The 22109-nt window shown below is 48.8% G+C and overlaps 11 protein-coding genes across 11 annotated transcripts; 6 read left to right on the forward strand and 5 right to left on the reverse strand.

The window, feature by feature from the left end:
• Positions 1 to 1128: 1128 nt before the first annotated feature.
• TRIVIDRAFT_216536 (uncharacterized protein) lies at positions 1129 to 1790 on the forward strand (the record flags this gene model as incomplete). The annotated part of the gene is made up of 1 exon (XM_014098370.1): positions 1129 to 1790. A coding segment is annotated over one exon (558 nt), but the record flags the coding sequence as incomplete, so codon positions are not given.
• Positions 1791 to 1860: 70 nt separating this feature from the next.
• On the forward strand, positions 1861 to 3060 carry TRIVIDRAFT_156341 (uncharacterized protein; the record flags this gene model as incomplete). Its single annotated transcript, XM_014098371.1, has 1 exon — positions 1861 to 3060. The coding sequence occupies one exon, from the start codon at positions 1861 to 1863 to the stop codon at positions 3058 to 3060; it is 1200 nt and encodes a 399-aa protein (XP_013953846.1).
• A 1199-nt stretch (positions 3061 to 4259) lies between these two features.
• Positions 4260 to 5861, reverse strand: TRIVIDRAFT_231375 (uncharacterized protein; the record flags this gene model as incomplete). The annotated part of the gene is made up of 1 exon (XM_014098372.1): positions 4260 to 5861. The coding sequence occupies one exon, from the start codon at positions 5859 to 5861 to the stop codon at positions 4383 to 4385; it is 1479 nt and encodes a 492-aa protein (XP_013953847.1).
• A 1888-nt stretch (positions 5862 to 7749) lies between these two features.
• TRIVIDRAFT_128572 (uncharacterized protein) lies at positions 7750 to 8673 on the reverse strand (the record flags this gene model as incomplete). The annotated part of the gene is made up of 2 exons (XM_014098373.1): positions 7750 to 8156; positions 8238 to 8673. Coding segments are annotated over 2 exons (843 nt in total), but the record flags the coding sequence as incomplete, so codon positions are not given.
• A 1166-nt stretch (positions 8674 to 9839) lies between these two features.
• On the forward strand, positions 9840 to 10358 carry TRIVIDRAFT_68046 (uncharacterized protein; the record flags this gene model as incomplete). The annotated part of the gene is made up of 1 exon (XM_014098374.1): positions 9840 to 10358. The coding sequence occupies one exon, from the start codon at positions 9840 to 9842 to the stop codon at positions 10356 to 10358; it is 519 nt and encodes a 172-aa protein (XP_013953849.1).
• Positions 10359 to 10628: 270 nt separating this feature from the next.
• TRIVIDRAFT_68047 (uncharacterized protein) lies at positions 10629 to 11033 on the reverse strand (the record flags this gene model as incomplete). The annotated part of the gene is made up of 2 exons (XM_014098375.1): positions 10629 to 10687; positions 10763 to 11033. 2 exons carry the CDS (start codon positions 11031 to 11033, stop codon positions 10629 to 10631), a joined length of 330 nt encoding a protein of 109 aa, XP_013953850.1.
• A 240-nt stretch (positions 11034 to 11273) lies between these two features.
• Positions 11274 to 13226, reverse strand: TRIVIDRAFT_76989 (uncharacterized protein; the record flags this gene model as incomplete). The annotated part of the gene is made up of 4 exons (XM_014098376.1): positions 11274 to 11843; positions 11896 to 12741; positions 12812 to 12889; positions 12953 to 13226. The coding sequence occupies 4 exons, from the start codon at positions 13091 to 13093 to the stop codon at positions 11475 to 11477; spliced, it is 1434 nt and encodes a 477-aa protein (XP_013953851.1).
• Positions 13227 to 14484: 1258 nt separating this feature from the next.
• Positions 14485 to 15142, forward strand: TRIVIDRAFT_224873 (uncharacterized protein; the record flags this gene model as incomplete). The annotated part of the gene is made up of 4 exons (XM_014098377.1): positions 14485 to 14724; positions 14779 to 14878; positions 14935 to 14989; positions 15046 to 15142. The coding sequence occupies 4 exons, from the start codon at positions 14485 to 14487 to the stop codon at positions 15140 to 15142; spliced, it is 492 nt and encodes a 163-aa protein (XP_013953852.1).
• A 198-nt stretch (positions 15143 to 15340) lies between these two features.
• TRIVIDRAFT_58316 (uncharacterized protein) lies at positions 15341 to 15850 on the reverse strand (the record flags this gene model as incomplete). Its single annotated transcript, XM_014098378.1, has 1 exon — positions 15341 to 15850. The coding sequence occupies one exon, from the start codon at positions 15848 to 15850 to the stop codon at positions 15341 to 15343; it is 510 nt and encodes a 169-aa protein (XP_013953853.1).
• Positions 15851 to 16751: 901 nt separating this feature from the next.
• On the forward strand, positions 16752 to 19944 carry TRIVIDRAFT_213634 (uncharacterized protein; the record flags this gene model as incomplete). Its single annotated transcript, XM_014098379.1, has 4 exons — positions 16752 to 16901; positions 17263 to 17445; positions 17508 to 18313; positions 18374 to 19944. 4 exons carry the CDS (start codon positions 16752 to 16754, stop codon positions 19494 to 19496), a joined length of 2262 nt encoding a protein of 753 aa, XP_013953854.1.
• A 308-nt stretch (positions 19945 to 20252) lies between these two features.
• On the forward strand, positions 20253 to 22048 carry TRIVIDRAFT_68052 (uncharacterized protein; the record flags this gene model as incomplete). Its single annotated transcript, XM_014098380.1, has 3 exons — positions 20253 to 20786; positions 20860 to 21843; positions 21899 to 22048. The coding sequence occupies 3 exons, from the start codon at positions 20253 to 20255 to the stop codon at positions 22046 to 22048; spliced, it is 1668 nt and encodes a 555-aa protein (XP_013953855.1).
• Between the last annotated feature and the right edge of the window lie 61 nt (positions 22049 to 22109).

Genomic DNA, 22109 nt, shown 5'->3' on the forward strand with positions numbered 1-22109 from the left:
GCCTTCTGTTGCAGCGATCACGACCAACCTCTGCAGGAATATATCACTTCATGGAAGAACCAATCAAAAGTTTCAGAACTTGTAGTTTGGGCTGCTGTTGGTACTTCTATTGCCGGCTTTGTGATGCAATTTGTCGGTCTGCGTGCGATCCATTCTGCAGTCTCTGTGGCACAACTTGGAGTCATCATGCTGATGAGTGCTGCTCGGGCTGCGCTCCGCATGCAGCGCCTAAAACCAGAGGACAATTTCCTCTCTCAGTGCCCAGACGAGGTTGTCGGGCACGAGCTTGACTGGCTTGCCCTGCGCATTGGCGAGAAAGATATTCAACGCGATCTGAAGCCTTCACCTGGTCCGTCAGACCCTCTACGCCGTCAACTTTGGAGATTTTGTGGGAATACGCCGGACAGAAAACGTGGAATCACACCCGAGCTTCCACCTCCTTCTGGTGAACCAAATGTTGCTACCAAATTATTAGCCTACCGGACTCGCCTCGCGCAACTCACCCAATCACCAACCACTCTAACAAAGAATGCAACCTCTGCGGAGCATTTTGGTCTCCGAATGGTCGAGGTCCGAGAGAATGCCCAACGGCTCGCTTTGGCCATTGAGTCTGCAGCCAACACGATATTCTCAAAGAGCCCCAGAATCGGAGAAGAGTGGAAACATACTGAATCCATGTTCTGGAGCTTTGCCTGTGAAGTAGTGTCCGCCGAACCATGCAATGCTTCCAAGGATCAAACAAGCCGGCACACAGTATATTTACAACTAACCCGCGAGAACCCCGAAACTCCCTGGAGACTGAAAAACAGACTAGAGCTTGAAGGGCTTCTAGGATTATGGGTTTGGTCACTGAAGTCTGATCCTGCAGTTGAGACGTCAGACCTACAGAGTCGGTTCACAGTATCTCGAGCCACTGAAGTCCCGGCACGACGCATCGTTTCATGCAACAAAAATATAGCAGAAACTGACCTGAAGGTATGGCTCGGTGACAAAATCTCCAATTTTACAGAACACGAACTTCGTCCCACCCCCATTCAACGTGGCGATCCAAGCATCACGAAATGGCAGAAAGGCATGGAACAGGACCGGGAAGTTCGGTTCTTTGGCTGGCACACGGCAGAGCTGTCACAGAGCCATGAATTTGTCCCATTCATAGTCTCGTCGACTTCTACAACCGGCTCTCTTTTATCCCTATGTACCCAGGAGGTATTCGGATTCTTCATCGCCAGCATGCTTGACATTGTGGATGATATCGGCGATATTAGCATCCAGGAACCTTTGCACTTCCGCTTAGAGAATGACTTGGTGTCGGAGATAATAAAGTTGTTCACCCAAACGCAGTTGGGCTCAAAAGAAGATGCACTATTGTGTGTCTTGCCTCCAATGATACCTCGGCTGAAGCTGTCTTCTACAGGAAACGCCGTTGGGGCAGCAATGACAAAAGCAAACGAACATCGAAGGCGTGGCGAGTGGGCGCACGCGGAGACAGTGCTACGATGGGCGTGGAAAATTTGCAACGAGTCTCAGCCTCATCCAATGGGGGAGAGCTGTCAGAACCACGAGTCGACTGTCGCGGGCGAACAAATCCAACAAGCGGCAATCTCACTAGGCGAGTTATACCGGTGGGCAATACGAAGCAATGATATGAAAGAGTTTGGCCTCAGTGGTATTAAATGGCTCTCAAACCAGAAATCCAGCAGCAAAGAACCAGGGCCTTTAGCTGTTGGCAAAATTATAGATCGTTACAGTGGCATTATAGAAGCGGTTGAACAGGGTAATAATATCAATGGAGGTGGGCAGCTCTCTAAGATTAAAGACGACTTAAACGCAACCTTGCTCTACCTCACTCTGTCGACCTCAATGACAAATGAAGACAAGGGAAAAGCCCTTTGTTCGGCGGCAAAACACGGCTGGGCAGAAGTGGTCCTTGCGTTGCTTGAATTAGGCGCAGAACCGGATTTTAAAGACCCAAAACAACACTCAAGAACTGCTCTGTCTCAAGCCGCGGAAAAGGGGCACTTCAATACTATGAAGAAATTGATAGATTGGGGAGCATTCCCAAACTCAGCAGACGCAAATCACCGGACACCTCTGTCGTATGCGTCGGAGATGGGACACAACTCTGCGATTGAGATATTATTAGCAGATCAACGTGTCGACCCAGATACTGAGGATAATAGCGGACGAACACCTCTATTACACGCAGCTGGGAGAGGGCATGAGGCAGTAGTGAAGCTTCTGGTCAAGAGTGGCAAGGTCGACCTGGAGGCTAAGGATAAAGACGGCCAGACGCTGCTTGTATTGGCGGTCGAAAGACGCTATGAGGCAATTGTGAAGCTGCTGGTCGAGAGTGGCAAGGTCGACCTAGAGGCTAGAGATAAAGACGGCCAGACGCCGCTGGTATTAGCGGTTGAAAGAGGCTATGAGGCAACTGTGAAGCTGCTGGTCGAGAGTGGCGCCGACGTTAATGCTAAAGATAAAGACGGCCAGACGCCGCTGTTATGGGCAATGAGGAATGTGTATAGGAATGAGGCAGTTATAAAGCTGCTGATCGACAGAGGCGCCGACTTAGAGGCTAAGGATAAAGACGGCCGGACGCTGCTGTCAAGGGCAGCTGGGTATGGGAATAAGTCAGTTGTGAAGCTGCTGATCGACAGGGGCGCCGACTTAGAGGCGAAGGATAATCACGGGCAGACGCCGCTATTATGGGCAGCCAGGTATGGGGATGATGCAATTGTAAAGCTGCTGGTCGACAGGGGCGTTAACCTAGAGGCTAAAGATGATAATTATGAGCAAACGTCGCTGTTATGGGTAGCGGAGAATGGGGATGAGGCAGTTGTAAAGCTACTGGTTGATAAGGGCGCCGACTTAGAGGCTAAGAATAAATACGGCCGGACGCCACTGTCAAGGGCAGCTGGGAAGGGGCATAAGGCGGTTGTGAAGCTGTTGGTCGACAGAGGCGCCGACCGAGAGGCGAAGGATTATAACGGGCAGACGCCGATGTTATGGGCAGCCGAGGAGGGGCATAAGAAGGTTGTGAAGTTGTTAGAAAAGCAATAATGCTTAGCCACCTCCCACTGCCTATCACATGCCGATTTAATATATACTTATGGGTGGCAATTAAACATCTATAGAAGGTGATAGAATGTTCTTATCTATGTTATAGAAATAAGGTAAGCATACCGATTAATAGCAAGTTCAAAGTAGTTATCTAGGATATCATTTACATGAAGAGCCACCTTTTCTTTATTCATGTTATATAATTTTTCGCTGACAATCTGCCTATAAGTAACTTCTCCACAATGTTAATCCACCTTCGAAGTGTCTGAGATAGCCACTTGGAGATTACGTATGCAACATCATAAACCACAACAGGGGTAGTTCGGATGTGCAATATAAATACGTTGATTGCTGTTGCTCTTGTAATTGACTACACGGTATGGAGAACAGAGTGAAACTCTGTTGGCAGCTTGATTAGCCTAGCTTGGGTACCAATTCTGCTACCTTGAAGGATTTACGCAACAGCAGAGCTCTTACTTAGAGGCGAGACATCAACCATACGAAAACCTCCAGAGCTCAGTGTATATGTACGTGGAGATACGTAATTTCTTCTAAGGTGTAAAACTTTCGAAATTTAGTTCTGTCTTTAGCCAAGGTCCAATTCCGTTTTCATTTTGTTACTATTATATCAAGTAGCGACTATGGATTCATAATAGTAATCTCTAGGATGATGTGTCACAGCTAATTTACGTAAAACTATCTCACACAAGATATTATAATTCAGTTTAAAAGTATTGCGAACGAGTGACAGCTAACACTGATGATGAGCAACAAATAGATCCTTACAATGAGAATATGTTAAATATTTAAGCCGGGGCAACGTACGTGAAGTGCAAGGTTAGAAACTTGAACGAAAGCCGTAATTACATCCCATTCATCAGTGTTTCAACGGCAAACCCTCATATCGGCTGAGCTTGAAGGACTTACCAGCAGCTGTTCCAACTACCTTCAGCAGAGCCTTATGGTCGGTCCAAATTGTAAGTTTGAGATGGCAGGGTAACCTCACTTACACATACTGTGTTTATCCTAAGTGAAACCATCAAAAGTTTTTTACATTAAGAGCGACATTTCCAATACGATGAATGGAGCTTCGTGATATTTTAATAATTTAGAAACCCCCTCATTATTCTGCAGCTTATTAGGCACTATATCGGAAATATTTGAGCACTCTAATGAAACACCTGGACACATTACTGCAACAGCTTCAAGAAAATTCATATAAATAGCTATAATTCAAAGCGGATGACGATATCAGCTTATACAATACATATCTGGACGCGTGCTAAACGTTTAATCACATACTGCTTTAATATATTGATTCTTCATTTTCCAAACTTAGCTCCCCCAGCTGTAGGATCAAGAATCGTGATTGTCTTCTCTGCCAAAAACTCATTCAGCGCATACTTGCCGTTGTTTCTTCCCCAGCCACTACCCTTCGTTCCTCCAATCGGGATATTCGGCTCATCATACATCGTGATATTACCAATATGAACTTGCCCTGCCTCAATCTGCTTAGCAACGCGTATCGCAGCGAGGATATCTCGGCTATGGACCGCAGCATTAAGACCATATTCTGTGTCGTTGGCAACTTGAATGGCCTCAGCCTCATCTTTGACAGTGATGAGCATGGCAGCTGGGCCGAAAATCTCCTCATGATAGATTTCAGCTGTGGGCTTCACGTCTGTGATGATAGTCGGTGTAACGCTTGTCCCAGCAGCATTGAGACTTCCATCTCCTACAAGAAAACGAGCTCCCGTAGCACGGGCGTTTTGTAAGAGATCATGAGCTCTCTTAGCTTGCTTCTTGCTGACAGCATGGCTCGTGCCGTTTGGATACTTCGTCTCAACAACCTTCCTCAGCTCTTGGATAAGCTCGTCTGCAACATCTTGCACCACAACGATACGATCCGTAGACATACAGATCTGGCCGTGATGCAAAAGGGCACCTTCAACGATCTTTTCGGCTGCAAACTTTACATCGGCGTCTTTGAGTACAATAGCTGGGGCTTTTCCACCCAGCTCCATCAGCACAGGCTTCAAATGCTTGGATGCGAGCTGGCCAATGATACGGCCAACAGCAGCGCTGCCAATGAATTCGACCTTGCGGATTGCTCGGTGAGCAATCAACGCTTCCGTTACAGCTGGTCCATCTTCACGCGAGGCTTGTAGTACGTTAATAAGGCCCTTTGGCATACCGGCTTCTTCGTAGGCTAGGACAATAGTGTGATGGGTTCGTGGACACAGCTCTGATGCTTTGAGCACGACAGAACATCCAGCAGCAATTGGCGCGGCCAACGCACGCCCGGAAAGGATCAAACTAGCGTTCCAGGGTGGAATGGCAAGGACAGGGCCGATTGGTTCTTTATACACCAATACGAGCGATCCAGACGATTCCAAAGATGGCAGTTCGCCCGTCGTAGCATGTGAGATGTTGGAAGCAATCTCGCGCATGCATCGTGCCATGGTAATCGTGTTGAACTGAGCCCAGCTTTCCGTGCAAGACGTCTCGGCTACTTGCAGCTCAATGAAGCGATCAAGCCAAGAGTCAATCACATTAGCCGTACGAAGAAGCAAGTCCCGTCGCTCATTAGGTGTGGAATTTTTCCATTTCCAAAACGCCTGGTAGGACGCTTCGGCAGCCTTGATGGCCAACTCAGGTGTGGCGCTCTGAGCATAGTGGATGACTTTGTCTTGAATATTGGATTCAACTGGGATGAGACTAGTTGAATCTATGGGCTGAGAGACGCCATTGATTCTGATTGGGACGACTTCTTCGCCGTTGGGACCGTCGATGAAAGGCATAGCTGGTGATTTATCGTACAGTTTTGTCTTGTATGTAAGTTTATTGAGAGAATGATAGAATGATTGGAGCTATGACTGCTTCATGGAGGGGAATGTCTTTATTTAACCACGGCTATATCGAAGACAAATTTATTAACCGGCGCGTGGGAAACAAATACAGGTAATTACCAGTTTGTGTCAGCCAGCCAACATCTTGGCATTGCTACCCTACTCCTTCCGAGAGAGCATGTATTGTAATCCAACAGCCATTACCCTTTATTGAAATTTCTCTTTCAAGCCGTCGGTAGTTCGGTCTCCGTTATTTCACACTCGATCGGCATCAACGGTGCTTCGGACGAATTGGTCAGTTCGCTACGCGAGGATCGCGACGCCGGTTAGGTATTAATTCTGTGTCAACCGCTACAATCCATAATACATGGAGTAAAATAGAATTAGGGCCATCTGCTTCTAGATTTATACATTCATGTTGAAAATTGGAGCATTCAGAGGGTCAAGTGGTGTCAATAGCTACAGCGTCAAAGCTTTGTATGCTGTTGTATATTGTAGGGCGATCAATAAACTCATTTGATATGGACGCCATCACGGCGTGTTCTACGGACAGTTTCTAGACTCTATACCTATAGACCGTTGGATCATGATTCTACAGCCCTATTGAAGAAAGGATACATTTCCATCTACATCGTTCCAAGCCCGTTTTATCTTGGTCGTCTGTATAGAGTAATTATGCATGCCTAATATGCCCCACCAATTACCCCAGCTTCCATAGCTTGCTTGTCGTCGGCCTTTCTCACTAATCGCGAGAGGATGTACATCCACTATCGGCTTTCTGTGGAATTCGGAGCACTGATATATCCGACGCAGGGTATATTATCGGAAATATCCATCGACTCGACGTTACATATATCAGATGCGGGTGAAACCGTCTGCATATTGCCTCACTCATAATATCTAAAGAATATATTCATGCCTAGTTTGGTAGCCGGCAGCCCCGTCGGACCGCAAACGCACCGACTATGACCAATCGGCCGTATTGATAATGATTACCAGATGCTTGGCCAGTTGAAAACTGATTTGTGAACATGTAAATTGAGCTTAATGAAGGGGGTGAAGAGAGATCTTAAAGGACGTTATATATGGAGTAATCTTGAGGATATATAGAGATAGTAGTGTCCGTCTGAGAACGCGAAGGATTGCATGACTTAGACATACAGCTACTTCAACTCTATAGTTCCCATGTGTAAGTGGACCGCGCCATAATACATATAACGTTGGTTTTACCCACTTGTCTACATGTTATGAACAAAAGAAGTTGTAATCCGCTTTCAATTGGGTCATATTTGCTTACTATCAAGTTTTCACAAGTAGTCGTAGTACTTATCAGCACTGACATAAACAAGGACGCTTCGAAAGTTACAAAGATGACTTTCAAAATAATGCAATGGTGCCATATAGAGTGACGACGATTATAGAACTTTAAAGCCAGCAAGATCAATTTAACTCCGCATATGTCCCTCTCAAATACCGCTAAGCTCGCTACGAAGAATTGTAAATGTTATCAATACCGATTCCCAGGTCCCAAGTCCCAAATCCGATACCCTCCATGTTCATAGAAAATCCAACGCCAGTTTTGCTAAATCCCAGAGCCCCAAAACATAGAAAAAACGCAGAATTTCCCCTCCCAAGAGCAAACGGTAAACCGAAAGACAGAAAGTAATTAACTTCACCAAGTGAAACCATCCTCGGTGATTTGAATCCGAGAATTTTGCTCTCCATCTTCATCCTCGTCCTCGTCCATAACGCCGTCAAAATCATCTTCGATCTCCTCCATTGGTTGTCCATCTTCCGTAGTATAGCCTCCTTCATCACTCTGGTCTGGCGGAACATCAAGCGAACACCGCAGATCCATGCCAGGAATCTCCACCTCCATAACTCCATCGTCGCCAAAGTAATGTATAAACGCATCTCCATCAATCGCGAGCTCAAGTTCCGGCAAGCGCTCCACTTCTTCGTCATCGTCATCCACCAAATAAACCTCTAAATCGACATCCCCATAACCCTCACGGCCGCCTGCAATCTCAACGTCGTGAAGAATATGCGGAGCTTCGCCGTCGCTTTCTGAATATTCCGGCTGGGGGTTGACCATATTGGTCATATGGATGATGCCGTCAACTCCGTCATCATCTTCGGTGCTACTGCTGTGGTCACCATCGTTGCTGCTGCTGCCAAAGTCAGAGCAGCTATCGTATGTGCTTGATGAGTCGTACACGATTTCGGGTGAATTTCGAGCCGCAGTTGCTGAGGAGATGCTCATAATATCGGAATCGGGTGTCTCTGCTCGACTAAAGACTGACGAGCGCGGAACAGTAGTTTCGATACTCGACTGCATAACGTCATCGTATATCAGCTCTGTTCGTTTATCTCCCGTCTCTTGGTTGGACTCTAGAGTACGCCATGTCGCCAGAAGCCCCTTTCCAATCGTAATATCCTCAAGGGTCATTCCGAGCTGTCGTGCTTCTTCGAGTTTCCGGTTCCCCTTGTCGATAAGCTCTTCCCGAAGAGTATCTCCCAGAATACTCGAGACCTCCAAGTCCATCAGCCGATCTTGGATAGCGCAGTGCAGAGACTCTCTTTGAGGATCCCATTGCATACCAATCCAAGTTGGCAAACAGTCCATGCCGATGAAGACTTCGTCCAGACTAATCCCTTCTTGCCTGGCAGTCTCTAGACGAACATTAGATTCGCGCTGGATGTATTCTGCGACATCACCTGCGATCAGCTTGCTCGGCACCGCACGGGAGAGAAACTCTGCAAATGTCGCTTGGCCTTGGGCGGCCCCTGTGTCTGCTTCGTATCGAAAGATGTTAGCACCGATGTCGGGGCAGGTTCTTAGTCATTTCATTGTTACGAACCCTGTGTCTCTAATTTAGAACGCCGGCGGATCTTGCGGCGTGTGACAAGAGGGTTGTCTTCGTCGCTGTCGGAGGATATTTCGATGACTGTTCGCTTGGTGGAAGCCATGGCTGCTAGAAGAGCTTGAGAGATGGTGCAGAGGCTGATGGTGAGTTGACTCGGATTGCAAGAAGAGAACGAGAGAGAAAAGGTAGGGAAAGAAATGAGAGGACAAAGAAAAACGTCGGAGAGAAAGGAAAAGAGAGAAGGAAAGGTAACCAGCCAAAGTGCACTTTGGAGCTCGGTTGCGGTGAGGGAAAAGAAAATTCGGCCCAGGAAGATACTGGTGAGAAAAGGAAATGCAGCTTCAAAGGAAGAAAACTAGAGAGCGTGAATATGCAGCAAAAACAAGAACGGAAAATTCCCAGTCGCAAACGAATTCATACTCTCTCTCTCCGTCATATGGCAATAACGCTGCGCACATCTTGCACCTCTGCCATTGAGACTCATGGACAATTCCCTTTAGTTTGTATTGTCAATTTGCAGAACATCTTGTTCTGGATTCACATTGGCGTGGAAATGCACAAAATCTACTTCATTCACTCCGCCCCTCTTATTGTTCTCATTCTTCAACAGCTGTCAATATCCGCCATCAAACAAGCAGCTCTCATGCTTTCCAGCATCTTCAAAGATTCCCCAAAGTTATGGTGTTTTGTTTGCGATGCACCTAGGTAAGGTATCATTGGCTCTGAGTTCTCAGCCTCAACCCACAGCAACATCTTATCACGTACCGTTTCGTGATTCATGGACAGTGATGAATGCGCAGTTACACCACAAACGCACATGCCTAATCAAGTGACGCAAGATGCCAAATCGACCAGCTTTGCGATAAAGCATCTGACCAATACGCATGTGTCTCTCCAAATGCCATATCGACCATGATATGCCCAACCTATATAAACCCTCTCCTTTCCCTGTTTTCGTGCAGGTGTCAATTCCATATGTTTGTGAGACTCCAATGCTGCCAAAAATATCCACCAATTCTGCATCTTCCCGACTTCAATAATCGCCTAGAATAATACGCCCATCATGGATAATACGCGCACATCTCAACCTAGCAACCCATCCTCGTCGTCCAATGAAACAATTACCGAAGACCGCCAAACGACCACAGACGCTTCCAGCACCGACGCTGCCTCATCATATTGCCCAGACTGCCCCATATGCAACCCTCCCGACACCAAATCAGCCAGTGTCTCTACATACGGCACTATTGAACCTCGCTCTCATAACTTTCAGCCATATAAGCCCACCTTCCTCGAGACATCGCTAGAAATATGCGCTGAAATCTACTGCTGCATCTGCGACAGCCCTCCTCCATCAATTCGATCAAGCGAATGGTCATCAACACCGTATCCTTCGTCACTTTCCTCAAACTCGTATTCCTACACCGAAACCGAAACAGGGCTCTCCCAAGACCAAGCAAGCGATGCAGGAACTGTAAATATGCAGAACCTATCGAGGCAAGATGACGGCTATAAAAAGCAACAAGAGATGCGATCCATCAAAGACGGCGGTCTTATACCATATCCTCAGCGGTCCGAGTAACTATTAGGTGGCTCATGGTGGCGAGAGAAAAAAAGTTATATTCGATAGCTTAACGTATCACATAGCCGTTGAAGATGCTCATCCAGTCTATTAATCGTTGCAAATCCAGTCCCCATCCTGCGCCGTGTAATGTGTCCCATTGTACCACAGAAATGCCAATCAAACAAACAACCAACTTTTAATCTGTCGCACCCGGTTAGCCTGGAATCTCCCCTCGGACCGCCAAGGGTACCTACTTACGTATGATATCCCATTCCCCAGACAAAGCAATTACTGAATCTCCATATCCTGCTCCTCCTGTGCGGCCTTCTCCTCAACAACTGGCGCATCTATTCCCACATTAGCACTCCCTTCTTCATCTCTTCTTCTCCCGTCAAGACTCGAAAGCCCCAAGTCAAACGCACCTTTCATCACAGCCTCTCCCTCAGCCTCCATCTTCCTCTTCAGCGCATATCCCATCTTCTTCTCCAGCTTCCTCGCCTTCTTGCCGCTAATCGGGGCTCTCGGTCCGCTCGTCGGCATCAAGCCCGGCCGTGCGCCCCTCGTCCTGTCGGCCTTGGTGATCTTGTTCTGGTTGGCCGGGTCGGCGCGCTTCTGGTTCGCCTTCTTGGCCTTTGCGGCACGGGCGGCGAGCCGGTTCTTGGAGAGGCGGTTGGGGTTCTTGACGGAAGGCATTGTTAGAAAATGAAACAACGACGCTGGTGCTTAGATGTATATTCTGAATGAATCGTAGATTTGGTCGAGAATTGTATGCAGAAAGATGGTGGTGATATCGACAAAGAAAAAAAAAGATAAGCCCCACCATGAAGAGCACCCGCGCAGCTAGCTTTTTTTGGTTGGACCCTGGACGCAGGTACCAACTCAATGCTGCCAATCGCAACACTTGCGCATATGAACCTTGAGATGCAACTTTATGATATTCAATAGTATTCATATTTCAGATTATTTTATAACGGCATTATTAGACCCAAAATTACCCATCATCTTGCTTCCCAGTATTGTGTACAGACCATTAAGCGAAGACAAAACTCCAAAACACGCTAAGCTTTATATAGAGATTTCTTCCAATAGCATGTGTTTTCCCCGTTGACATAACTTTCATATCCCATTTGTATTTCATGATTGAACTGCAGCAGGTCGCTTTGGGGCATTGGATCCCTCGCCTGCCAGCATTCCTTGCCTCTCATCGTCCTCATCATCGGTTGACAGCCCATCAAGCTCAAACTCTTCTGCCGCTCGGATGTGACCATCCTCTACAGCTCGTCCGTTCAAGTGAGTGTGGCCATTGGTGAACCCTTTGGTGTCCAGAGGTGGGTTTGACAGGCGATCGTAGAGGTGGATAAGCATATTGGCAAACAAAAAGACCAAAAATGCAAGAGAGTAGAGGATCAGGATATAAGAGATGACGTCCATGCTGGAGCCGTCGATGAGAGCCATCTGCTGTTCGGTTGCGCCCATGAAGAGGAAGCCGGCGGCATACAAGAGCTAGTATGTGTTAGCTATCATCTAATTTGGCTATCAAATAGCGTCAACTTACGAAAACGGGAATGTACTGGAAGCTGTTCCAGGTGCGGCCATCGTCAGACAGCGATTGCGCATCCTTGAGAACGAAGGCAATCTCGATGATACGTGTAACTCCGGCAGCCATCAGGGTGTAACCAAACATGGTGTGTGTCATGGCGCTGACCATCAGCTCTTGAGGGTGCGCAGACATGCCCCAGCCAGTGATGAGGATGACGAATCCAGGAATGAAGTTGCGCTTCGGGTTGCCGTCGCGATCTCGGCTCAGCCAAATACCAGCCAGACCCGCACACCACCAGATGACACCCATTGTAGTGTGCTGCCAGTCATTCTTGACCCAGGCGGTGCCCCAGCGGTGCTCCGTGAAGGTGTTGACGCAGCCCCAGGCGGCAATGACAGCGCTGTCGTAGAACTCTTGTGATCTTCCCGTGCGACGGATCCAGACCTGTCCCGCAAGCAGAATAATGGTCAAAAGGATGCCATAGGCAATGAATGCGCCACCCATGATGAAGTGGGCTGCGCATTGACCAACGTGATCGCCTTGGCAAAAGCCAAGGGTGGTGATGCCTCCAAAGATCATCTGCACCCAAGCGAGGAGGGGCATCGCCTTGCCAATGACGGAGTGGAAAGGTCGGACAAACTTGCGAATCATGCCCAGGGCGCCCTTCTCCCAGTGAAGCTTCAAGTATAGACCCAAGACGACCTGGCCGATAAGCAGGAATTGCAAGATGTTTGCAAACACCGAGTGTACGTTGTGGCTAACAAACTCTCGCCCTTTGTGCGCATGGCCGAGAAAGAAGCCGACGACAGCGAGGATGGAACCAAAGATTTGCGTCGGGACGTGCCATCGAGATTTGGTCATCTGCAATCGCATAAAGTTAGTCGCTGTGCTTCTGCAAAGCACCATGTAGATTCAAGACGGTGGTTCTTACACCAAACACCATGCCCACTGGGAAGATGACGCCGTATGCAAGCATCTGGATAAGGATGTGAATCCAGAGAATCGTGTCCTATAATTGATGTTAATTGTCTTTCTTCTTTTCCCCCTATCCTCTTCCACAGCGCCAACTCACGACAGGCTCAAGTGATATCGCTTCGCCCTCGGGGATGTGACTTTCGCCGCCCTCATGGTGATCGTGGCCTTGGACAAGCGTCCCGAACGAAGCGATCGACAGCAATAGAGCCGTCGCCGCTGGCCGAGACAGCTGCATCATTTTGACTGTGATGCGAAAGAAAAAAGCAAAAAGCAGTGTAGAAAAAGAAAATCCCTTCTTTTCACCTCCTAAAGCCGAATCGTACAGCGCTTCCGGTCCTTGTAGCCGTAGAGAACGGACGCCAGAAAAACCTCGGCCAGGTGTTTATCAAGGGCATTGAAACATTTTTGAGCGGCTTGATCGGAGATGAAATGCCACGACATGCATCGAAACGCGCAGGGAGGGCCCTGGCACCGACGTTCTGCCGGGCGAACCAAGAGACCTGCAATGCGCTATTACGCATGCTCTAATACGAAGTACCAGCGACAATTACAGTAAGACTGGGGCGAATTACTGGGGTTTGCCCCGCAAAAGAGCGCTGGAGCTGCAGTGGTCTGAGCGTTTTTGATATCCATGGATCCATTGATGGATCAGAGACGGAGAAACAGTGATAAGAGAGGCAAATTCTATAGATGGAGAATTGGCTCTCGACATGTGCTGTATTCAATACCCTCATAGTGCTGAGAAGTGTGTACATACAAATAAATTATTCCGCAACGATTGCTCCAAGATCATTTTGAAACTGAATTGCTCAGCAAACTCAAGCGACGCTCTACGTAATTTGATAGCCCGTACGAGGTTCTAGATTCTCCACTCCTGCATGTCATCTCAAAGCGGCTAACACGGCGCGATGCTCGTGAAAGAGTCGCGACTTATTGTAGACGAGACTCGAACCTTTGGATAAAAGAGAACTTTATTTTAATCAAGAGAGCGCTAATACCTGGTATCCTTGAATACTTCACATTCCAGTTTACGATTAGATAGACTCAGCGGTATCCATCCAGGCACCTAATTGCCTGCAGTAGCGTACTGTCCCATGGATTCGCTTCTAGTATGCAAGCCATCTTCATGGTTCATCCGCCAAGAAATGCAATAGATATGGTTAAGAGCATGCATATTACAGATCAACTTGATGCTACACATTTATCCTAAAAGAAGTTTGATGTCAGTATTCTGGCACCGTGTACTAATCTGAACAATCAACCGATTTACATACCCTGAATGCTCCACGAGAATAGTATGCATGATGCGTCTTGCCACAATTCAGCGCCTTCCATAAACGAAAACTATCAGTCTAGAATCTCGGCGATTAGCGCGCCTCATTTGAATAAGAAGAGGTACGCGGCACTCAAACGGCAGTGGCTCATTTAGCCGCTTCCTTATTTTGTTCGTTGGGGAAGCGGGAGAAAACGTAGATATGATGATGCTATGACACGGGAACCAATGCAGCACCTTGAGGGGTCGTTCTTCTTATGAAAGGCTTCGAGATATGGGCTCAACCAGAAATTTGCCTTCATCTATTGTAGACCGCCAAATTCTTTCTTCTCGAATAATACTGCAGCTGATTGACCATGCATCTCGTCCGGTGCCTGTTGGCTGCCTCATTAATCGCTGCCACCTCTGCGGCCCCTCTCCTAGACCAAGAGGTCATCACCAACAAGGACCACAGGGCTTGTGTGTATGGGGCCCCCAAAAAGTATGACCACTGGACCATTCACTATCACGAGGTGAAGCCGCCATCCCAATTCCCGATGCGCTTTGTTCTCGATCCAGCATGGGTAGCGCGCCACCAAAATGTTGGAGACGCAGATGTACGTTTGCCTCGTATATTCTTCTAACTAAATACCGTGACCTAATACATACAGCACTTCTCTTTGGGCACTACTTGGGTCCCATGGGCCGAGAATAGGTGCCAGTACACCTGCAACGCGAGAAAGAAATGCGTATCTTGGGTTGGATACCAGAGTAAGATGTCCCCATTACCCTCTATCACCGTCATATAGCTAACCCCGGTCATCTAGCTAAGCACTCAACACCCGAGTCGGGAGAGTTTTCTTGCTATTTCTTCGACGCCCTGTAAGCTTGCTGCTGTTTGAAGTGATGGAAGCTCATCCAGGCTGACGCCCTGTTAGTATTCAGCCCGAAAATATTGTGCCACGAGCACCAGACGAACCTTTCAAAATTACGCATGCATATAACAGGCTTTGCGAGAATGATACTGAGATCTAGGGATAGGTGCCTGCCATCTCAATAGCAGCCCAATGTGAGTTGGTGGGATTGCGAAACATTGCGTGTATGGAAGGCATGGCCTTTCTCAAAATTGTCAGTAATGTGATATCCAGGAACAAGTAATTAGCGTACCTTGAGACATACCCGATTAATAAATCCATTGTAAATTACTTCCAGGAAACCAGCCTTTTCATGTATTTACTCCTTCTTGATACTCCCCTCATCCTTTTCAAGGAGCTCCCGCGCCCTTCTCCATAGCTCTAGCTCCATATCTCGTTCAACCTTGGTGCTCCGGCTATTTAACCACCCAACGTCTAGATTTCCGATAGCGCCCATGCCATTAGGTTTTAGAGATGGCTTGACGGTAGCGTTGTGACCCTGCCGAGGTCCGCTCGACAGATTGACAATGCCTGCTTCTTCCAGTGCGAGAATTTGGCGTTTCATTCGTACATCGATACTATGAAGCGTATCAAGAAATGTATCCGTAGCTTCTCTAAATGCCCCCTTTTGCGCCGTTGACTCTACTGATGCCGAAGGATTGCTGTCGTCGCCTGATGCTGGCGTGGTCAAGGCGCCAAGTGCAGTGGCACAGTGGCTCATCAGCTGGACGATGGACCGGTCGATAGAGTTTAGCTGATGGATGTTCTCCTCCAAGGTGAAAGGGACAAAGGGCTCTTGGGGCTGGGAGTCTTCCTTTTCATCCCCCATGACGATATCCTCAGGTGAAGCCATGGCTGTGAGAGTGGACCAAAGGTTGCAAAGCTTGGGTGAGTTGGCTGTGTAGAGCTGTGTGATTCCCAACAGGTCCCCTGGAGGTTGTGTATTCTTTTTCGAACGTCACTCGATTAATTGAGGCGCTACGGAGGGTATCAGACAAGAAGGGATACCTAGGCAATGGAAAGTGTAGTGAGTCGTGATGCGTTAAAGCATGAGCCGTAAGAGGAACATTGGACAACTGTGGGTCCAGACAACGCGCCGTGAATTTGATAAGCTACCGTGAAGCTTGTATGGCATGCTTTCTGTGAGAATATGCACAATTGGGTTGCTTTTCGTTACTTGAAAGCTTAAAAAGTCACTACTTAAAAACATTTATTGCACTGTATAACATATTTAATTTATGCACGTCTGCAAAGGATAACATTTCACTTTTGGATGACTGAACCTGAACAGCTTCTGAGAGGCGCCGCTTAAACATCGGCTATACTAACTGTACTGGTGTCTCGCGCATTCCCGTTCCCTAAGTTTACTCTCAACATCAAACCCAGCTCCTCGGCCATCAAAGCATAGTCGCTTGCTATCGTCTGCAACCTCCTCATTTCCTCCGAGTATCGCACACCGGCATCTCAATCGGAATCACGGGATTTTGCTTCGTTTTGTGGAGCTCACGACTGGAGCGAGTTGCCCTCCGCATACCGCCACACGACCAGGGCGTGAGATCCAGGCGTAACTTGACCTCACTGAACAAAGTTGGCCGAGTTACAGCTTTCACGCCACGCAGGATCAGGATCTACTATGACATAGCACCAAGCCTGGGAAATCGTGGAAGCTTATCTAGTACCCATCTTCGGATTCATCTCTCCTCAAAGACGGTGTCTACTCTATCTTCACTATGGCTACTCAGGCGCCAACCCAGGGCGCTGGCACGGCCAACTCCTATGCAGGACAACCTGCAACATCACCAGCTGGTCCTCCTGCCGCGACTACGGCTGCAACTGGCACCACTGGAGGCGCCATGTCAAACCAGAATCTGAACCAGATAGTATGTGGTAGTATTTGGAATTACTATGCCTGTTCCCACAATGGTCCTTCTTTTTGGAAAGGCTTTTATTGCAAATCACCAAGTTCTTCCTCTACGTGGAGCGCTGGCCGTCGTTTAAAACCTGAGGTATCTGCAGTCCTTCTTCTGCTACATCGTCTCAACCACTTTGTAGCATTCGATGACACAGCAGCACACTCAGCAAGACAAGTCTTATGTGCCACCCACTAGCCCATACCCAACAGCCTACGCTCCAATCTTCCATGTCTCCCTCCGTCCTCTCACGAAAACACATTATTGAATCGCAATTACCCGTCAAATTGTATCACATCCTCAGAATCATATCAGCTAATAGCATCACTAGGTTACCGATTACTTACTCAAGAGAGGCTTCAATAGGACAGAAGAGGTTTTCAGACAGGAGTCAAAACACTTGGGCAATGACGGAAAACCAGTCCAACAGCTGGCAAATTTAGGTCCAAAGAAGTACTCGAGGGCGTTTCGACTATTGAGAGACTGGGTCGAGAACAACCTCGAAATCTACAAGGTAGGTGCTTCCTCGAATTGTTTGCTACGAATGCGCGCGTGCTGAACAAAGGTTTGCGCTAGTTTGAGCTATCAAAGCTTCTCTGGCCGACATTTGTTTACTCATTTATCGAGCTGGTCGGGAATGGATACACAGAAGAGGGCAAGCTATTTCTCAAAGAAATCGGCCAGCATTTCCAAGCGTCCCACGCGGATGATTTAAAAACGTTTTCAACCATCACGCTTCCACAGCATACAAACGAGAACCCTATTACCAAGTTATACAAAGAGAACAAATATCGCATCCCCCTAAACCAACACGCGACTGGCGACCTTTTCAACTTTCTTGAGCGCGAGTCTGACCAGGGTGGATCTGTGATTCGACAACTGCTCGTCTCATATTGTCAGATTGATTCAACAGCTCGCGGGCCTATCACGCCATTTAGTTTTGAAGCAGTGTTTAGAAAGAGTAAAAATTTGGAAATTGAGGAGGTGGACACCAAGGAAGGTATCCCAGGTGTCAACATCGGCTTGTCTAACAAGGACATTTTGGATCCGGCTGCACCTCTCAGCCTCGGCCCTCTACCTATGGATACGGATCTTCGCGATGATATCCGAGCCGAAATCGAAGATGAGGAACGACGAAATCCTCTGGCCCCTGGTGGAACCAGTCTCCTGGAGGAGCTTGACCAAAAGATAAAGCGAGAGGAGAGTGCAGATGCCCCGAGCCGAGCCGATCTACCTCTACCACCATCTCGCCCACGAGACATTATGCTTGAAATGCAAAAGCTACGGGAAAACAGAGACAGGTTCAAAATTGAGGGTCGAACAGGCGGTGTGGGCGTCCCCGTCAGCGCTTGCATGTTTACTTTCCACAACACATTTGGGAGGCAAGTAGTTTTACACTTTGATTGACAATTAAGAGCGAAAGGGACTAACCTTTAAGTCAGTGTGTCATGTATGGAGTTTTCCGATGATGGACAGCTCGCGGCCGTGGGTACCAGCGAATCCTATATTCGCGTCTGGTCCTTAGATGGCAAGGCTCTCCCCAGCTCAAATGCTCACGAGAAGGGTGCCAAGTTCAACAGCCGGAAACTGATTGGGCACTTTGGTCCCGTATATGATATTTCTTTTTCCGATTCTGCTTCGGGACCTCCCCAAAAGCTGTTTGGTGATGAAGGACGACAGAACGCGGCGATTGATGGGCGACCAAAGTTGCTGCTGTCATGTTCAGGGGATGGGCAAATCCGGCTCTGGTCTCTGGAGTCGTGGACCTGCCTATGCGTTTACAAGTCACACGACGGACCTGTCTACAGGGCGCAATGGGGCCCACACGGACATTACTTTTTAACCGGTGGCTACGACAAGGTTGTCCGAGTTTGGATGCAGGATCATGCATCGCCTCAGCGTCTCCTTGTTGGACACGACACCTCCATCTCGGCTATTGCATGGCACCCTAACGGATTGTACGTCTTTTCGGCGTCAGACGAGACGGACAAGTCTGTCCGCATGTGGTCGGTGGTGACAGGAGCCTGCGTAAGAGTCTTTACTGGGCACACCGAACATGTCAGCTCTCTAGAATGTGCCCCCAATGGCAAGATTCTGGCCAGCGCAGACGTTGCGGGCAATATCTTCTTTTGGGATCTGGTCAAGGGGACTCGCATAAAGCGCTCTCGCGGCCACGGCAAAGGCGGCGTCTGGTCCCTCAGCTTCAGCGTTGAGTCCAACATCCTTGCCTCTGGTGGCCAAGATGGCACGGTTCGGTTGTGGGACGTCGAATCACCAGCAGACCCTCACAAGGCTGCTCAGCAGGCCGGCCTGGAGGCTGCCACTGCCGGTACCGACTTGGCAATTGGCGGCCCCAACGGGGAAGCATCAAGAATCAACGCCGGACCTTCAGGCCAACCGACTAACGCCGGCACCACCACGGGCCCCAAGAAGAAGAGCAAGGAGGTGATGATTACTCCGGATCAAATCTCTGCTTTTCCCACGAAGAAGACGCCCGTGATCAATGTCAAGTTTACTCGAATGAATCTCGTCATAGCAGGCGGATGTTACGATCCTGACAGGTAGAGCGAAACATGGCATGGTATGAAGGGGAATTGCCGGCAATTATTGGGGTAGTAATGCGACTGAACATGAGTTGCGCATCCGCGACACAAATCTAGAGGTCTCTATGACGGCAATCGAGTAAATTGCAGCAGCTACAGTGCCAAAGGGATAAAGTGCTTGGCAGGAGGCAACATGATTGGGATGGACTGGGAATTGGTGTACAGCTATAGGTATCGTTTGGTTTCAGGAATAATTATTTAGATCAAAACTTGATGCGTTGTAATGGCAGCTGATTACTGCCAGGGCGTCATGGGGGCACGAATCTGCCTGGATAATAACAATGGAAAGTTGGAGCTAAGGGGACGTGAAGAGATGTTAGGGAGCAGTCAACTTACAGATAGTCAGCGAACAAAGACTGCGTGTTTATACCCGCATCTTGTACCAAATAAAGAACAATCCTTCTTTTCGTAAATTTAGTTGATTGGACTGACGATGAGATATATCTGATATATATCTGATATCAAATGAGCTTGTTGTGTCTCCCATCACCAAGGCTGAGGCTAAGTGGGGTGCAGCCTCGTTCAGCCAAAGGTCCAGGTACGTCAACCGCTGACGTTGAGCAGGCGCTAGAGCGGGTACCAGTGTCTTCTCCAATCCGGTACGTATGCCACTCTCAATCGGCCAAGCTGCCTCGACCTCGCAGTTCCGCCTCCAGGCAACTCCAATTCCTCCAGCTCCTCCAATCTCCCGCTCACCGCGCCGAATCCCCGCATCGCAATGGACGTCGAAGAGTCGCCATGGGCTGATTCCAGCCAGACCCCCCCTGAGCCCGTCGCCGAGAGTGAGCCCGTTGCTTCCCCGCCAGCGACATCACAGGCCTCAACCTCGTCGGCGCCTCGACCCTCGCGCGCCCCCCGTCGCATCGTTGCTCAACCTACGAAGTTGGAAGCCGTTGACGATCCCCTCGGGCCTCTGAGCGCTGGACCGACCCAGAATGCTGCGCTGGACGCCCCGCCCGTGCCACCCCAGAAGGAGCAGATGGTCATCCGAACGACGATGGCGCCACTGCAGCAGCAGAGACGGTCTGCCGATCCGCATCTTGTCGAGGACGATGATGACCTGGACAACCCAAGAGGCCCAAGAATGCCGCCGCCTGTGGATGCTGCGAGACCCAGTAGTGTGAAGAGCAGCACGCAGCCGAGCGTCAGCATCGAGGAGGCATCTAAGCCCACATTTTACATCACCGTCGGAGATCCGGTTAAGATCGGAGACTTGACAAGTTCGCACATTGTGTACTCGGTGCGGACCAAGGTTAGTATTTATTACCTCTGGCTGCTTCTCTGATACATCAAGATTCCCCAGCTAAAACAAGCTCCCCTGCCAGACCACATCCAGAGCCTACAAGCAGCCCGAATTCGAGGTCAAGCGTCGATACCGAGACTTCCTCTGGCTTTACAACACCCTGCATGGCAACAACCCCGGATATGTGGTGCCTCCGCCACCCGAGAAGCAGGCTGTTGGCCGATTCGACAGCAACTTTGTTGAGAGCAGAAGAGCCGCGTTAGAAAAAATGCTCAACAAGACTGCGGCGCACCCCGTCCTTCAGCACGACGCTGACCTAAAACTGTTCCTGGAAAGCGAGGCATTCAACGTTGACATCAAGCATAAGGAGAGACGGGAGCCACTGCCTTCTGAGAGCAAGGGTGTGCTGGGATCTCTCGGCATCAATGTCGGAGGAGGAAGCAAGTTTGTCGAGCAAGATGATTGGTTCCACGATCGCAAGGTGTACCTTGACGCCTTAGAGAACCAGCTCAAGGGACTTCTCAAGGCAATGGAGGTCATGGTTAGCCAGAGGAAGATGATGGCGGAGGCCGCTGCTGACTTTTCTGCCTCTCTCCACGCACTCTCCACTGTTGAACTTTCGCCCTCACTCTCCGGCCCCCTCGATGCTCTCTCCGATCTTCAACTTACAATTCGCGATGTGTACGAACGTCAAGCTCAGCAAGATGTCCTCACTTTTGGAATTATCATTGATGAGTACATTCGCCTCATTGGATCAATCAAGCAGGCATTCAGCCAGCGCCAGAAGGGATTCTATGCCTGGCACTCAGCCGAGTCAGAGCTCCAGAAGAAGAAGACGACACAAGATAAGCTGTTGCGACAGGGTAAGAGCCAGCAGGACCGACTGAACCAGATGAATGCCGAGGTGCAAGAGGCGGAGAGAAAGGTCCACCAAGCCCGACTCCTGTTTGAGGATATGGGCCGCTCCATGAGGGCCGAGTTGGATCGTTTCGAGAAGGAGAAGGTGGAGGATTTCAAGAGCGGTGTTGAGACGTTCCTTGAAGGCGCTGTTGAGGCGCAGAAGGAGGTAAGCTTCGCATGGTCGTATTATAATATTACCAGCCTGACTAACACGCAAATAGTTGATTGAGAAGTGGGAGACGTTCCTGATGCAGTTGGATGCCCAGGACGACGAATCAGCTTTCTACAGGCCGCCGGTTTACCAGCCCAAGCCTCCTGGTGACACTGTCGTTGATCGCGCTAGAGCAACTATAGATGAGGATTCAGACTAATGAGATACTTTTGAGGCTGTAATCTTACATTACAAGTTGGAGTTTACGGGTGAAGGCGAAG

This window comes from Trichoderma virens, assembly GCF_000170995.1.
Source record: "Trichoderma virens Gv29-8 chromosome Unknown TRIVIscaffold_83, whole genome shotgun sequence".
Classification (NCBI taxonomy): Eukaryota; Fungi; Ascomycota; class Sordariomycetes; order Hypocreales; family Hypocreaceae; genus Trichoderma; species Trichoderma virens.